At 42.1% G+C, this 18,158-nt stretch overlaps 1 protein-coding gene across 4 annotated transcripts in view; it reads left to right on the top strand.

The window, feature by feature from the left end:
- LOC132864009 (histone deacetylase 9-B) overlaps positions 1-14,670 on the top strand; it is a 48,545-nt gene extending 33,875 nt beyond the window's left edge. For all 4 annotated transcript variants that reach the window (XM_060897184.1, XM_060897183.1, XM_060897181.1 and 1 more), the window contains 5 exons: positions 606-712; positions 4,570-4,692; positions 7,184-7,331; positions 8,288-8,499; positions 12,449-14,670. In XM_060897184.1, the coding sequence (XP_060753167.1) occupies positions 606-712; positions 4,570-4,692; positions 7,184-7,331; positions 8,288-8,499; positions 12,449-12,808 (950 nt within the window). In that variant the 3' untranslated portion in view covers positions 12,809-14,670. The remainder of the gene's footprint in view (positions 1-605; positions 713-4,569; positions 4,693-7,183; positions 7,332-8,287; positions 8,500-12,448) is intronic.
- The last annotated feature ends 3,488 nt before the right edge of the window (positions 14,671-18,158 follow it).

Consider the following 18,158-nt stretch of genomic DNA (forward strand, 5'->3'; position numbering starts at 1 on the left):
ATTACTAAGACAACATTTAAAATTTTATTACTAGATAACCAGGTAGATTTAGATAGCTAACTAGCTAACTAGGTATATTTTATATTCCTAACTAGCTAACTAGGTAGATTTTAGGTAGACAACATTACTACAACAATGACAACATTTTTTATTTTATTACTAGCTAACTAGGTAGATTTTGCATCAACATCACATGTCTTTTATTTGTTAGTTACTAAGACAACACTGGATAACAAGGTAGATTTAGATAGCTAACTAGCAAACTAGTTAAGAAGCTAACCAGGTAGATTTTAGATAGATAGCAAAGTTTTTTTTTTTATTTCATTAAAATTGGTATTAGCATTTTTTCCTGAATAGTATTGGAATTTATTTCCAGAAAAAGACTGTGTGAAAGTGGCTGAGTTAGTCACTTTGCATCCGTACAATTAGCAAATTAGCTGTGTGTGATGGGTGCAGATTAAAATACAGGATTAATGCACCTGTAAGGATTAACTACATCACAAAATAGCATGGTTCAGTATTATGGAGGTTTTTTCTCTCACAGTAAGGATTACAGTATTTTAGAAGTAAAATGTTAATATCCTGTCCTGTTCCTCAACACACAGACTCCTCAGCCAATGACAGCTCTCCCAGCTCTGGACCCAGCTCTCCCATTGGCTTATGCAGCAATGAGAACGGCACAAGCTTCCAGGCTAGCTCCGCCCAAATGGAGGTACTGAACAGAGAGTAAAACAGGACACAGCTCTATTGTTTGTGTTTTCTTGCAACACCAGCTTGCGTGCTTCACTACTGTAAACTCTGAGCTCAGCAGCACAGGTTAAGCTCCATGTTGCTTTAGCACGCAATGTGTTGTTTATGCGTGTTGGCTAGAGACTGAACGCTCAGCTAATGGTCCATTGTTTTGGAGGAATTGTGAAAGTGTGGTGAAAGAGTGAGTGTGTGTCCTCGTAACTGTGTACTGTTCAACACACAGCATCATAAACAACACTATTAAACACTCATTCTGCTTCTCAGTGTGATTACATCACAGCCCCGAGTGCAGGCATCTGCTTTTCCTCTAAAACACACACACACACACACACACACACACACACACACACACACACACACACACACACACACACACACACAAACAAACACACACTCTCTCTCTCTCACTCTCTCTCTCTCTCTCTCTCTCTCTCTCTCTCTCTCTCTCGCTCTCTTTCTCTCTCTTATAATCTCTCACTCCACTTCTCTCTCTTCCATTTTTCATGCTATATCTTCTTCTTTCTCTCTCTTATTTCTCTTTCTCCATCTCTTTTTCTCATCTTATTTGATACGTACAGCCTTATATTTTCCTACTAATCTCTCTCTCTCTCTCTCTCTCTCTCTCTCTCTCTCTCTCTCTCTCTCTCGCTCTCTTTCTCTCTCTTATAATCTCTCACTCCACTTCTCTCTCTTCCATTTTTCATGCTATATCTTCTTCTTTCTCTCTCTTATTTCTCTTTCTCCATCTCTTTTTCTCATCTTATTTGATACGTACAGCCTTATATTTTCCTACTAATCTCTCTCTCTCTCTCTCTCTCTCTCTCTCTCTCTCTCTCTCTCTCTCTCTCTCTCTCTCTCTCTCTCTCTCTCTCTCTCTCTCTCTCTCTGTTTGATGTGTGTAGAACATTTTTGTGTGTGGGCGTGTGTATATTTCTGAGAATGTGTCCACGCATATAGGAGCTCTGTGTGTGAGTCCTGTGTGAGTGTGTGTGTTTGTTTGAGTGAATGTGGGCGTGATTATGTTCAGCTCAGAACACTGTGAGTGACAGGTCCTTTCCGCTCTGTGCTGCGGTTTCTGGTCTAATAGCTGGTTGGGGGCTGAGGGGAATGAAGGGGGGCTGAAGGGGGGGCAGCAGTTCTGTGAAGTTCTGCCCAAGCATTTCCTCACACGGGGCAGAGAAGGACCCCCGGACACAATGGAGCTCTTTCTGCGGCTCATCTTCACACGCGGCCCCCAGAGACGGCCTGTTTGTGTTTGTCTGTCGTAATTCTGCAGTGAAACGCAAGCAGAGTCAGCCCTCTGACTGGGTGTGTGAAAGTGGGTGTGTGTGTACATGTTTAGGGCTTAATTGCTATCCCAGGCGCTGGGATCTGTAGACCTCCCAGGCTGCTCACACACTTGTGCACATAAACACACACAAACACACACTTATAAACAGACTTATGGTATAATATTGACACACCTACAGTCATTTCACAAACTTTCCTGTTTGTCTGATGGAGTCATGGCATGAGGCTTTGTTACGTTAAACTTTCCTTTTCAGTCCCATGAGGTTTAACAAGAAGGTGAAACCCAGGAGCGAAGGGGTGTGTGTTTGTCTGTGTGTGTGTGTGTATGTGTGGATCTCTCTGTGTGTGTGTATCTGTATGTGTGTGTCTATGTGCCTGTGGAACTGTGTGTGTGAGTGTGTGGATCTGTGTGTGTGTCTGTGTGCATGTGGATCTGTGTGTGAGTGTGTGTGTGTGTGGATCTGTGTCTGTGTGTGTGGATCTGTGTCTGTGTGTGTGTGTGTGTGGATATGTGTCTGTGTGTGTGGATCTGTGTGTACATGTGTGTGTGCATGTGGATCTGTGTGTGTCTATTTGTGTTTGTATGTGTGTATCTGTGTGTGTGTATCTGTGTCTATGTGTGTGGACCTGTGTGTGTGTGTGTGTCGATCTGTGTCTGTGTGTGTCGATCTGTGTGTGCGTGTGTGTGCATGTGGATCTGTGTGTGTGTGTATCTGTGTGTATCTGTGTGTGTGTGTGTGTGCAAGGTTGTCTAATTCATTTAAAAGTTGATTTATTGTTTTCATTTTAAAATTGCAATAGAATAGCAAACATTAGCTGTAGTATTACACTGTGTATCAGATCACATAAACCACAGAGGAGGAAATTTCTCATTCTTTCTTAAGTTTCTTCTCTAAAGGATGTAAGATCAGAGCTTTCTCTATCATGTTGTTTGGAACATTCAGTAATTCAGTAATTCACTTGTTGCTAATATTTAACAGGATTTTAACATAATCCGGAATCTGTCACTCACATCAACTCTGTATTTTTTTTTTACATAGTTTGACCAAATCACAAAATACAGTTCACTGAATATATTTAATATAAAATAATTATATTAAATATAATAGAACCTAAGGGGGCACGGTGGCTTAGTGGTTAGCACGTTCGCCTCACACCTCCAGGGTCGGGGTTCGATTCCCGCCTCTACCTTGTGTGTGTGGAGTTTGCATGTTCTCCCCGTGCCTCGGGGGTTTCCTCCGGGTACTCCGGTTTCCTCCCCCGGTCCAAAGACATGCATGGTAGGTTGATTGGCATCTCTGGAAAAATTGTCCGTAGTGTGTGATTGCGTGAGTGAATGAGAGTGTGTGTGTGCCCTGCGATGGGTTGGCACTCCGTCCAGGGTGTATCCTGCCTTGATGCCCGATGACGCCTGAGATAGACACAGGCTCCTCGTGACCCGAGGTAGTTCGGATAAGTGGTAGAAAATGAATGAATGAATAATAGAACCTACATATTGTATATTAACATTATATGTACAAGTAAAATTAGAGAAAAGACTTACTTATTACCACTAAAACATAAATGTAATATCACTTTCAGGACACGTACTGGAATTTTTATATTTAATTAGAAAATTGACACAATTTAAAGAAATATTCAGTTATTATTATTATTATTTATTCATTCATTTTAATTGACTTTTATTTGTGTAGTACTTTTAAAATGGACAGCTTTATATTCAGGTTCAGTTCACCCTAAACTAGACCCGATTCACTATGTAGGGCACTATTCATGTTTTATTTTATTAATATTATTTATTAGAGCCCTTTATGATGGTACAGAGAAGAATAAAATGGTGATAAAGTATACTCATGAAATCCTAAAATGCATGTAAATGGTTACAGTTAGAGAATACCCATAATGCACCATTTAACCCATATATACCACTTAAATAACATGCAAGCAATGCATGCATACACACACACACACACACACACACACACACACACACACGGTCTTGATAAACAGCCTAATTTTGAACCTGCCGTCTGACTCCACTGTCTAAATCCATCACACGTATAGCGTTTCCTTATCCAAGCCCATGATAGGAAAAGTTATCATTTATGGAGAGGTGTGAAACACTAGAGTCATCTCAAACATACACACTAGTGTCTGAATGATATATATTTAAATTCCAAAGACAAATATATACAGATAAAGCTGTTTAAATAGTCTACTGCAGGAAAACTGCTTTTATAACTGCGAAGCTGTGACTGTGAACGATTAAGTTCAAGAAATCAGCTCCGGCAGTCGACTTGATGTCATCCTTTGTATTTTTTACATATGGCTGCAACAAATACTCATAACTAAATGCCAAGAAAAAAGCCTTATTTTTTATTTTTATAGTATTTATTTTTCTTAAAATGCTCACTTTACACCAGCCAGTCCTGAATATTTGGTATTACTTGGTATAACCATCTCTCATTCTCTCTCTCTCTCTCTCTCTCTCTCTCTCTCTCTCTCTCTCTCTCTCTCTCTCTGTTGCAGAAGTATTTACCACAGGGAGGATTTCTGAAGGCAGACGGCTCTCTCACTCTGTTGAACCTCTACACGTCACCTTCCCTTCCTAACCTTACCTTAAGCCTCCACTCTGGGCCTTCGCCAATCAGCGTGAGTTATCTTTAAACCTCTCCGATAAAGAGAATGGCAAGATAACCTCAGATAATCAGAGATGCATCGTAGGAGAGCGCTCAGAGATTTTGACTGGGGTGTTTCTGCCATCTTAAGAAAAAGTATTGTCAGTGATCAACCAGAGTAAATCTGACTCCTGTGGAGCTCTAAAGAATATCATCGACATTCGCCACATTCAGATATATAAGAGTAGAAGAGTCCCATTAGCATAAAATATGGACTATGCTTAGCATTATGTTTTAGTGTGAATAGAGCTTGTATGTCTGTGTTGATGAACTCATCATTATTAAGTAAGCATAGGAAAATGTACCATAATCTTTTTTACATTGATTCATCAGTGATTCCTCAAGCCACCTCAATCCTTCCCTCATCTTTCACCTGCCGACTGAACCAATTTTGCACATTGACACGGTGACATGCAGCGACCTTTTACTCAGCGCATGTTTCATGGACATGTAGTGAGAGGTTTATACCCAAATTGGGTTAAAAACCTTAAAAAGATATAACCGATGATATACCACAAGTCAGGGGTGGAGTTTGCCCAAAACAAGCTGGTTTTAAAAGGCATTTTTTTAAAGGCCATGGTCTAGACAGTTAGCCTCGTCTCAGAAGATTATACTCAAGAAAAATCTCCCAACCTCAGAGGGTTAAGCTACAGACGTCAATATAGTCATCTAAATAGAGTAGTCATAAAATCACATCTGAACACTTGTCTAAATATTGACAACGACTCTGAAACTAGCTTCAAGTTTGCTCACCATACAAGGTTTGGACAAAGGAAAGTTTTTGTGATGGCTCAAATGTGCCGCATGTTTTATAGCTTTCTCTGCAGATGATGGACGCAAACAAGAAATAGTTAATTTGTTCATTTGGGTAGATTGACTGTCGTAGGATCGATACAATCTTTTTTTCAGCTTGAGTGACAACCTTGAGAACTTCCGTACATTTCTATGTTAAAACTGCTGCTATAATAATAAACACTGTCCTTTATAAATCTCACTGATTTCTGTCACCTAAACAAGGATCCATATTGAGCTTCTCAAAAGATCATCAAGATGTTTGTTTTTTTCTTTCTAGATTATGGTCTGAATCTGAATATTCGTGAAGCTGGTTGGTTACAAATTGCATTTTTTTTAAAGCGCTATTAAAAATGAAAATGTATTTAACTAGATAATTAACCATCAATCTTTTTTCCTCAATGTCCATAACTGTCTAAATGCAATAAAATGCAAAACAGAACGTGTCCAGAAACAGGCCCGAGGTCTCACTCTGCACAGGAACAGATATGAATAGGTATTCTCCGAAAAAAGACGAGGTATCCGAAGCAGTATTTTTAGGCGTAAGCGAGCCGCCGGGCCCCTTCTATTTCTGGAGAAAGCAAGAAATGCCGTATGAGGAATTCTCCTTCTGGGACAGATATGAATATAAACCTAATCATTCTTCTCAGAGAGAAACATGCAGTCATGTGTTTGTTTTTAGAAGGTGCATGATGACCGGAACTGTTGAGATAAAGATACGGCAAGTTTTATTTTAGAATGACAGAAGGAAAGAGTGAAAACAGAGAAAAAAAGAGACATGCTGTTGATATTCAGCTATTTTTCCCCCCTCTGTCTTTGCTTTAACTTCATGCTAGCACAGCTATGGGGGGTTTTGCCCTCTGACCTAGAGGCTTTCGAGCTTTGTGCGTAAATAGAGAGAGTGAGTTTTGGGTTTCAGGGTGCACTCTTTATCGCCTCATTCATCACAGCCTGATAAAACCGTAAGGAAACTGGGCCCTGTAACTGCCCCTCATAAATATGCACTGCCAGGTTTTAGATTTCAAGTTAGCCACTTGTTATGCAACTGGTGTTCATGCATGAATGCTTTGAACTTGTTTTATGCTCAAGCTCAAGCATTTTTTTGGTTACCAAACATAATGTACTTCAGCAGCAGGATTTCAGCGCACACAGTGACTCCAAACGTTTTTATTGTGAGGTGACACAAGTTGATGAGTTGCCTACTCGACTTGGAGCACATTTCATGACATGCTGACAGGAAATAACATACAGTACTAATATATAAATCTATTGATCTATAGTTTTCCTTGAATATGTTTTAAACAGGATTACCAAAAATTCAGACCATTAAATTTTCACACAAATAAAACAAAACATCATAGTTTAAAGTGAGATTTTGTTTTAATTGTTTCTCAATTATTAATTATTATTATTTCTTCATTAGTAGAAGCTGTCTATATATGTCTCTTAAACTAATCAAAAGTCTATGCATGTTTGTTTAGGATATTATTTATTTAATTCTTTGATTCACTGATTCAGTGAATCAAATTCTTTTTTTTTTTGCCCACCTGATTCCTGAATGTTTGTGTTTGTGATCATTTCAGGGGTTTAGCATGTTTCCAACTTTCCCTGTCTGAACCCTCTCTCTCTCTCTCTCTCTCTCTCTCTCTCTTTCTCTGTTTGTTGCTCTGTAGCCTGCTTCATCTGTAAAGGAGCGAGCAGGTGAAGCGAGCTCTGTATCTGCTGCCTCCCGGGAGCCGAAGGTGAACACCAGCCATCAGGCTCTGCTGCAGCACCTGTTACTGAAAGAACAGACCAGACAGCAGAAGATACTCTCATCCGGTGAGTAAATCTGCCACTCAGTAGGCTAAAGCTACTGTATGTTCACACTTACCAGTCGCTACCAGTAGGCCTTCCTTTTACTGGTTGCCATAATAATGTTTTTTCAGCGGCCGGAGCAACTAGCATTCAACTTGACAACAAATCAGATTTCTTGCCACTAACATTCTAGAGGGAGATTTGGTGTTTATGTATAAAATTCATCAGTGTATATTCACATGCATCATATCATAACATTTACGGCATTTGGAAGATGCCCTTATGCAATTGAGGGTTAAGGGCCCTGATCACGGGCCCAGCATCTTAATAGAAATGGAATTAAAACTCACATTCTTCTGATTTGTTAGTACAACACCTTAACCACTTAGCTACACATCCCACATATCAGAAGAGATGAAGTAGTGTGTGCTGTTTGGCACGTACAGTATCAAGCGCTATCTTCACTCCTGTTTGTAGTCTCTGCAACAAGTCACTCCATATTTGCATGATAGATAGATGGATAGATATGTAGAAGCCTTTATTTTGTAACATATACATTACAGCACTGTGAAAGTCTTATCCTACAGCACCCCTGGAGTAGAGAGGGTTAATGGCCTTGCTTGAGAGCCCAAAAGTGGCAGCTTGGCAGTGCTGGGGCTCGAACCCCAATCTTCCAATCAACAACCCAGAACCTTAAGCACATGAGGCACCACTGCCCCTGAAAAGCTAATAATGAATAATGGACAAGAATAAAATCATGGCTGTATTATAGATAAACGTAATTGGTATTGCAGTACCAGAGTGAATCATGGTTCTGTAGTTATGTGGTTTAGTAGCCACAGTTACACATACAGTATCACGTTTGGTAACCATAGTTACACATCAGGTATAAACCACAGAAACCACAGTATACCACTGGTTTTCAGAGAACAGACTCATTCTCATTCTCTCTTTCTCCGTTTCTCTTTGTCGGCTTGCAGGCAGTGTTTCAGTTCTTCCCCAGTCTCCTCTGGTGATGAAGGAGCGCTCAGGCGGAGGATCTCGTCCCAGGCTGCCTCGGCACCGGCCCCTGAACCGGACCCAGTCTGCGCCGCTTCCCCAGAGCACTCTGGCTCAACTCGTCCTCCAGCAGCAGCACCACAACTTTGTGGAGAAACAAAAGCAATACCACCAGCAGGTCCACATGAACCAGGTATCTCAGCCCGGATTAACGCTGGTATTTCACTCAGGCCAAAGTCTTTTCATAGAGGGCTTCGAACGAGACGGGTGAGCGTGTGAGGTCTGGAAAAGCACTAACTCTGCGGTACTGTAGCTCATAGTGACTGCTGTGTGACAGTCTGGAGTGACACCATGAGTCAGCCTAGGATATTTTATAATGCTGCATACCTGTGGGTTACCGCAGTGAATTTCTAAAGGAAAACAAAAGCGAAGGCCTTTTAGAAACATATATACGTGATCTGAATTAAAGATGGGAATATAATGATTATAGAGTTTAAAGGCCAGACCTGAGTACTCACCTGATTGTACTATTGCAATATAGGAATTTTTTAACCTTTTCCCTTTGAAGCATTTGCGTCAGAGAAACCAGCAGGGGCATCACTGGTGAGGGGCAGGGGTATGTGGTGGGCTATTTCGGGTTTAAACCCCAACCAAATTATTTGATGACAGTTCAAATCCTCATTCCGGGTTGGTTAACATAACACACATTCACATCAGATAATGTACATTTCAGCAGTAATTACTAACATTTATTTTTATTGACTACCAGCCACTATAGTTAGAAACGGGATTAACCAATCAGAATCCTGCATTTTTCCCAGTAGATCTGGTTTTTATAAGGCCAGATCTTAAAGAGAGAAAAAATGTGGTTGAGGAGATTGGTAAAGGAGTGAATGTTAATCGTTTAAATGTAAATTGCTATCATTGGAAATGTCAAAATACTTCTTTTATTTCCTATGTCTGTTATCATTATTTATATGATAAGATGAGCGTGTGTTGTGCATGACACTTTTAATTCTATAGATCACACAGTGGTTTTATTTAGCACTTCTTGTCCTCGGCTTATTCCTGAGATTATTTCATGGATTTCTTATTTTTATTTCCTGCTTTGCAGCTCATGTCATAGATACGATCCACCCAGGAATTTACATGATTTATTTTTTATTCTTACTTATGTGAAATAAATCATCTAATTCATCGCTTAATATTTCATAAACTAGCATTTTGTTGGGCTAACAGCTAAGACGTATGTAACTCTAATAAATTTGACTAGTGCCGGCAAGACATAAGACATAACTAGCTAGCTAATATCATAATTTGAATACACTACTTTTATAGATATCCTAAACTGAATTGCTAGTTAGCTTTAGATCGACACCATCATTTTATTTTATTTTTTTAAGAATTCTTTACAGATATTTTGGACGTATATATTCAATTCAATTGAAATTTATTTGTATAGCGCTTTTTACAACTGCAGCTTTACAGAACATAAACATTGGAACAAAAGGTTATTATAAAGAATAATATAAAGATATTAATTTGCGCACCAGCTGCTTTAAAGTAGGGACTTTTCAGTGGACAAGGAGTTACTGAGGTCGAACTTGTCATATTGAACATCACTTACCGGTCAAACAAAACCAATTTACAGGATGATTAACTCTCTAAAGTAACATTTAAGCTAATGAGGGATCTTAATATATCAACAGTTTGTCACGAAAGGTAAAGCTGCACATTATTGCAAGTGTTTAGTTTGTTGTTGTGAGTCACAGGAGATCTTTTCACACATGCTTCTAGTGGCATGTCACTTGCAGCTAGTTGAAAAATGTTCAAAGCATTAAAAAATCTGCTTTGCGTGGACGTGGCTGGTTTAAAAAGCAATGTTAACGTATAGTTACACAGCTAACAGTAAATAGCAAATAAAATGTAATCCGCTTTTGTCATTTAATATATCACAATGTTATATAATATATAATTATCACAGTGTTAATACAAACTAGAGAGTTGTTCCTGAAAGGTGTTGTTCTCATTCCGGTGAATCTCTGAACACCTTAGTTCTTAAATTGTTCACAATTCTTCCTCTAAAATTGTGTGTGTGTGTGTGTGTGTGTGTGTGTGTGTGTGTGTGTGTACACACCAGGTGAGTTAACGAGCCCTCAGTTGAGTTGCTCCTGACGGCCTTTTTATAAGAGCACAGGGCTTTTAAAGGCACTGCGAATTAAAGGCCCCTCGCTGCTGCCCAAACGAGACAGGAAGTGGATAAATCCTGGCAGGATGTTTACACTGGGGCCACACTAACAGGGCCTCACCTTTCTTCCCCTCCTTCTTTCTTTCTTCTCTTTTTTTCTTACTTTCTCCGCCCCACTATTCACATTCTTACCTTTCCATTCTCCTGCTCCTTCTTTTCTTTCCTTTTCTATTGATTCTCTCATTCAGTCTTTTTTTTCTCTATGTATACCACAGCTCATCTATATATATATAGATATATGCGTTCCCTGCTCCGTCCTTCCCTCTCTCATTCTCTCTCTCTCTCTCTCTCTCTCTCTCTCTCCCTCCCTCCCTCCCCCCACCTCTTGAGCCTGGTACCTCAGTTTCATTTCCTGAAGGCCTGAGAGAAAAGCTGGCAACACTCTCAAACTATACATGTTTAATTTATCTTTTCTTGTAAAAACGAGCACAAGCGGCTGAATTCCCCCGTCTCAGATCCCTCAGGATCAAGTTAAAAGCATTCAGTCTTTTAGACATACAACCAGTTTAAATGATGAAAACCACAAAAAAACCTAAGTGAAAGTTAGATATATTTATATGAAATGAAATGAGGTTTGTGAAACGTTAAAGTGAATTATGTTCATTACCATATATTTATAAAGTAAATATATTTAAACATATTAACTACGGTTCAAGTTTATGTTCGTGTTGATTTTTTACTGTTTGAATTTACATATGCAAGGGATAAAACCCCACATACACATGTGTACCAAGTGTCAAGAGGTTTTTTTTTATTGGTAATTGAAATCTTTCTATTTTTCTATCTATCATCTATTAATGACCCTTGTCCTAGAGAAAATGGATATAACTTTACTGCATTAAAACGATAAATACAAGTGCTTTTAAATATATATGTTTTTAAAGTGTGCGAGGATCTAAAGGATTGAGATTTGGAATTAAGAATATGTGCTAAGTTGAATAAAACGTAATATTCAAAACTGGTAAAGTAATAAAATTCCTCTAACACATTATTTAGGATTAAAATATTTATTTATTTATTTATTTATTTATTTATTTATTTATGCCATTTCATGGGAAATTATTCACGTTTACATTATGGCAGTGTTGAATTCCCGATTCTGATACACTGTTTATACATTATTTACACTCCTAACGAATTAAAAACATGCAATTGTTGGTTTAGTTTTAGTTGTTAGTGAGGAGATGTTTATTTAACATGTTTGGAAGGAGTCTCCAGTATCACTAGACGGTATGAATGGAATAATTTTGCTAATTTTTCAGGACAGAAGGGTTTTAACATGACAAGCTGTGCTTCTTTGTCTTATCAACTTTAATTGATAAGAATTGGAATTACGATTCACGGTGTTTATAACAATTTATATACAACAGACCTACAATATGTTGTACTTCGATATATATGCAAAAATCAGAAATTCACGAATTGGTGTGAAATTACATTGTGAGCTTCTGTTTGTAGGAGAATTCACCAAATCATTGATTATTTTTCAGTGCCATCACACCAGAAGGGTTTTATCATTTATAATTCTTTAGATATTTTAGCCCAACTGCTAAAGTTTGTGTTTTTGTGTGTGGTGAATGAGGTATGTGTAAAATTATAGCTTCATTAATATTCATATTTGGTTTCTAAATCACCATAAAAACACAAAGAGACAAGATGGAAAATGATCGAAAAAGTAACAGTGGAAATGGTGGACATTAGTGATGGATTTTGTAGGTGTTTTTTCTTGACAGATGAGATTTATGACAGGATTATATTTGCTAATTCCCTACTTTTTTAAAAGGACTCAGAAAGATGGTGAATCTGTCCTTACTTTTCTAGCTGGATCCATGTCTTTTATATACAGGATCAAATAACGATAAAGTAATAAACCCTTAATCTGTACTGTGTGTAGGTGCTATCACAGTCTATCGAGCAGCTGAGGAACCCCACCGCTCACCTGGAGGAGGACGAGGAGGCGAGAGCACTGGAGCTCACGCTGCCCCCTGCTGGAGTCATCCGGAGCCACAGCAGCAGCAGCAGCAGCAGCAGCATTCACTTAGAGAGCGGCGTCCAGAACGAGACCTCCAGCACCCCAGCCAGCGTGATCAGGGTGAAAGAAGAGCCACTGGATCCTGAGAGCAGGATGGAGGAAGGTGGAAGGAGTGGAGGAGTGGCAGGAAGAAGGGATGAACGAAACGAAAGAGGAGAGGAGCCGATGAAAGAGGTCAAGTCTGAACAGAATGTAGAGAATATGACCGAGACGGACGTCTGAGAACGAGAAGAGGATGAACGAAAGAGCGTCAGAGAGAAGGATAGAAAGAGAGAATGAATACAATCAAAAGCTTCAGAGAAAGAAAGAATAAAGGAGAAGTGAAAGAGTAACGAGTGCAGGAGGGCGAAAGCACCTTCCTGTCTCAATACAGAGCTCTTTACTCTTTTTCTCACATTTCTCATCACCTCCTTTTGTCTTTTCATTCTTTTTTTTCTGAACTTATGGAAAAAATTGAGATCATTACCACTGACCACGTTATCCCAGGCAATCGCAATGGTTATGAATGTGATATTACAGGTGAGATCAGCAATGTGACAGGTTTTAAAGATGGATAGAGTTTCTATAACATATACAGAAGACGCAACGTTAAATATATTAAAATTGACTTATAGGGTCATTCAGCCAAGCACAGGGGCAACATTAGTGTTCATGTTTCTCTTTAACATTTATCAAAAACAGTTTCTCCTACACATGTTTAACATTGGGTTAAGATCAGGTGAGACATGGTGAAAGCCACAGCATGTGATTTACATAACTACATCATCCTCATCAAACAGTGAGTCGTCATGTCCTGTAGATATGGGGGCGGAGCCATCCTGGAAGAGACCACGCCCACTGGGATAGAAAAGAACCAAGAAGAACTTTGTACTGATGTAGAGTGACGTTTCGCTTTCTGAGGGGACAAGCGGAGCCAAGGCATGGCATTGCAAATAATCAATTTCCCTCACTGCATAGCATTAAGGGACGGAGTGTTGAGCTTGATTTTAATGGAAGTGTGCAGAGGACGAATGTGCCAAACTGTTATAATAGACTTCTGGATGTGAGCTTACAGCCTTAATTAGTTTCTCCTCCATCCTCCCTAACATCCATGTGACTGAGGAAACATTTCTTATGATTATTCAATTCGCTTCTATTCGCTGACACATGTCCAAAAAGGTTAGATCAGCCCATTAAAAATGATTGACTGTTTGCCGGCTTGGGAGTGTAATTTTTGCACATTGCCTTGTGTTGATGATCAGCATTGAACATTGCAGTTATGATGTATAGAAAAATGCACTTGTGAACGCAGCTTAGCATAACAGATTGAGCAGATTTGTAGAAAAGTTTTTAAATGGTGAGTAAAAAGTTCAGAATATTCAGAAAACACTAAAAAATTCAGAACTTGACCAAGCTGGAATGGGGATGGTGGATATGTCATTTTACTGTGATCTCTCTCTCTCTTGACTGACACTGACACTTGACTGACACTCTCTTGAACTGACACACAAACACACACACACACACACACACACACGACAGTTCCGCCGCTGATTTCTGCTGTTGTGTTTTCTCTTTCATATGTATATTGCTGTGCATAACATAGAAAAGCCATGACCTCCAAAATATTGTTTTTACCAGCCAGAGGATTCTCAGTGTCTGTGTAAAAAAACCCTGATAGGGAGCTTTTCTGTTTTTCCTTTCTAAATGTACATATAAGACCTGGGATGAGTGTTTTTTTTGTTTGCATTTTGCTGATCTTAATTTAGTCCCCTGTGCTGTTAAAGATGTCATGTGCATCCTGCCACATTGGCCTTTAAAGTGAGCTGCAAGTTCCTCTGAGTGTACTTTCATATATTTTACACATTGTGCAGTTTGTTCATCTAAACACTGGGACTATTTGTAATTGTACATTTTAAGGTTTTTATTATTATTATTATTATTATTATTATTATTATTATTATTATTATTATTCTGAGTAGTTTAATTTAGCTGATCTCATCCATCTGATGATTGATGTGTACATTGGTGTGTGAAGCATATGAGGAATGACAATCTGGCTCGAGTTCTTGGAATAAAAAAGGCTTTGCTGTTTATAAACCAAATGTCCATTGCATATATTATTTTATTCTTATATATCAAGATGTGGCAACTGCAAACCTCCTCACAAGTCAAGATGGCTCACGAAGGATGCAACAGAAACACAGTCACCTAAATGTGACGTAGCCGTGTGTGTGTGAGTTTGGTAGTGTAATGCTGGCTGCTGGTGGGAATTCGCCAAGATCAAATTGGTAGAAAATTTTCAAAAATAAAAAAGGAAATGCATTTTCTGTACATTTCTGTCAGGACCACTTTGTCAAATGAGAGTTTATTAGATGATATGCATACAGTTAGTTGTAATGAGTCTGTCTGTGTTTCTGTCCTGTTTCTGTCTGCTGTCTTTTCCTGTGGTTAATTGTTTGCCCCGCCCACTCTTTGGTTTCCATGGACATTCATTGTACTCCTTCAGGTGTCTTGTCTTTGTCTTTAATTAGTTCTGCTGTGTGATTGGTCCTTGTCTCTTATTTATACTCTGTTTGTTCACTTCCCTGGTGTTGGTCGTTGTCTCATGTTGGATGTTGGTGTGCCTATTCCTGTGTCCTGTTAGCCCTGTTTGCTGCCTGTCTGTTCTTCTGTTTCTTGTGTTTTGGACTATTAAAACTTGAAAATCTGCATTTGGATCCTCACTCGCCTTTGTCCTGCAGCGCAACAGAACGACCAACCACATGGATCCAGCAGAAATTTTGTTTTGTTTGTGTCAGGGAGATTCCCCTATTGAGGAATATACGGAGGTATTCCTGGACTTATCCAACCAGGTGGATTTTGGGGAGAGGGCCCTCAAGGACCTGTTCAGGCATGGTTTGAAGGACGGGCTGCGCTACCTAGTGCCATTGGGCCGAGAGGTGGGGCCTTTCTCGGACCTGGCCAACGTAGCGTTGCTCCTGGGTGGGTCCTCCTTAACCGTGCACAGGACAGAGTCGGACACCGGCCCTAAATATTTTTTGGGGGGGGGCAGTAGGCATCGGGGTCCGTGGGCTGCGGAGCCAGGCCAGCCACGGACGCCCGAGGCCCCTACAGTACCTCGGTCCGACCCAGACCTGTGCACACCAGTGACCGAACCCGTCCACATGGGTGCCAGACCGGAAAGCTCGGGCAAGGCCCGGGGGAACCGGCTGATCGCCAAGCTGGCGGACACCCCGATGACGTCGGTTCGGGCGGCCGGCATCCCTACGGCACCGGCTGGAGCACCGAAGGCACCCGAAGCGCCTGAACCTGCCGAAGCGCCTGAACCTGCCAAAACGCCCGAGCCTGCTGAAACGCCCGAGCCTGCTGAAGCACATGAACCTGTTGAGGTTCCTGAACCTGCTGAAACGCCCGAACCTGCTGAAGCACTTGAACCCGCTGTAGCGCATGAACCTGCTGAAGCGCCCAAACCTGTTGAAACGCCCGAACCCGCCGAAGCGCCCGAACCCGCCGAAGCGCCCGAACCCGCCGAAGCGCCAGAACCTGCCGAAGCGCCAGAACCTGCCGAAGCGCATGAACCTGCCGAAGCGCATGAACCTGCCGAAGCGCATGGACCTGCTGAAACGCCCGAACCTGCTGAAACGCCCGAGCCTGCTGAAGCACATGAACCTGTTGAGGTTCCCGAACCTGCCGAAGCGCCCGAACCCGCCGAAGCGCCCGAACCCGCCGAAGCGCCCGAACCTGCCGAAGCGCCCGAACCTGCCGAAGCGCCCGAACCTGCCGAAGCGCCCGAACCTGCCGAACCCGCTGAAACACCGGATCCAACCGGGCCGACCAGGTCGACAGAACCAGCCGAACCGACCGGGTCGATGGGACCGACCGGGTCAACCGAGCCAGCCGGACCGACCGGGTCAACGGAACCGACCGGGTCAACAGAACCAGCCGGGCCTACCAGGTCGACAGAACCAGCCGAACCGACCGGGTCGACGGAACCAGCGGTCCCCAGCTTTGTCTCCCTGTCTCTGTCAGTCTCTCCCTTTCCTGTCCGTCTTTACAGGTTCAAAGCGCCTCCAGTACCACCCTGGCCGCCAACGCCGTTATGGTCTCTGGCCCGACCTGCAGCGCCACCCTGGTCTCCGGTCCTGCTCTGGTCGCTGACTCTGCCTGCGGCGCCACCCTGGCCTCCGGTCCTGCTCTGGTCGCTGACTCTGCCTGCGGCGCCACCCTGGCCTCCGGTCCTGCTCTGGTCGCTGACTCTGCCTGCGGCGCCACCCTGGCCTCCGGTCCTGCTCTGGTCGCTGACTCTGCCTGCGGCGCCACCCTGGTCTCCGGTCCTGCTCTGGTCGCTGACCCTGCCTGCGGCGCCACCCTGGTTTCTGGCTCCGCCCTGGCCTCCTGCTCTGCCGGCTCCGCCCTGGCCTCCTGCTCTGCCGGCTCCGCCCTGGCCTCCTGCTCTGCCGGCTCCGCCCTGGCCTCCTGCTCTGCCGGCTCCGCCCTGGCCTCCTGCTCTGCCGGCTCCGCCCTGGCCTCCTGCTCCGCCACGTGGACCTGGCCCGCCTTCCCGCCCCCTGTTCCGCTTCCGCCTCCGCTCCGCCACCCTCCAGTTCTGCGTTGGAGTGTCTGGAATCCACTCCTAGGGGGGGGGCTCTGTAATGAGTCTGTCTGTGTTTCTGTCCTGTTTCTGTCTGCTGTCTTTTCCTGTGGTTAATTGTTTGCCCCGCCCACTCTTTGGTTTCCATGGACATTCATTGTACTCCTTCAGGTGTCTTGTCTTTGTCTTTAATTAGTTCTGCTGTGTGATTGGTCCTTGTCTCTTATTTATACTCTGTTTGTTCACTTCCCTGGTGTTGGTCGTTGTCTCATGTTGGATGTTGGTGTGCCTATTCCTGTGTCCTGTTAGCCCTGTTTGCTGCCTGTCTGTTCTTCTGTTTCTTGTGTTTTGGACTATTAAAACTTGAAAATCTGCATTTGGATCCTCACTCGCCTTTGTCCTGCAGCGCAACATTAGTGTTGCCGGTTTGGTTCTGTTCGGGGCAGGAATCCACGCGCCCGTTCGTGCGCATGCATGGACAGAGCGGGGAGAGCAGCAACTAGAAAATAGAATAGACCCCCGTATAACTTTTCTTTACTTTTTTTTTTTTGCAAATAATAAATGAATAAATGGATAAATAAATAATATGTGGAGACTTAAGACGTAAACTGGTACAACGAACACGGGTTCCGGCATGGTGGAGTCGGGGTTAGAGGAGGGAGTTTAGATCGCAGCAGTGGCAACGCGCTAGAAAGCGGCTCAGTGAATGGGAATTTAAATGGTCGGGTAATATGGATGTCGTAACCGGATTGGTGCGTGTCGTGGACAGCTGATTAACAGCTGATGCACGCTTGACGACGAGGCCTGCCAGAACTAACGCGATGCTTGATTTCGGGTTAATCAGAGAAATGCTAGATTACAGATCTTCAATCATAATTATCATAAATAGTTCACTTTATAAGTTGTTTTACTGGCATGTGCTACATTTCTGCCCCGTAAAAAATAAAAATAAATAAAAAAAAAATTCTGGACAAATGATTTAGTGGCTTAGTGGTTACG

The sequence above is a fragment of the Tachysurus vachellii genome, chromosome 21, assembly GCF_030014155.1.
Source record: "Tachysurus vachellii isolate PV-2020 chromosome 21, HZAU_Pvac_v1, whole genome shotgun sequence".
Classification (NCBI taxonomy): domain Eukaryota; kingdom Metazoa; phylum Chordata; class Actinopteri; order Siluriformes; family Bagridae; genus Tachysurus; species Tachysurus vachellii.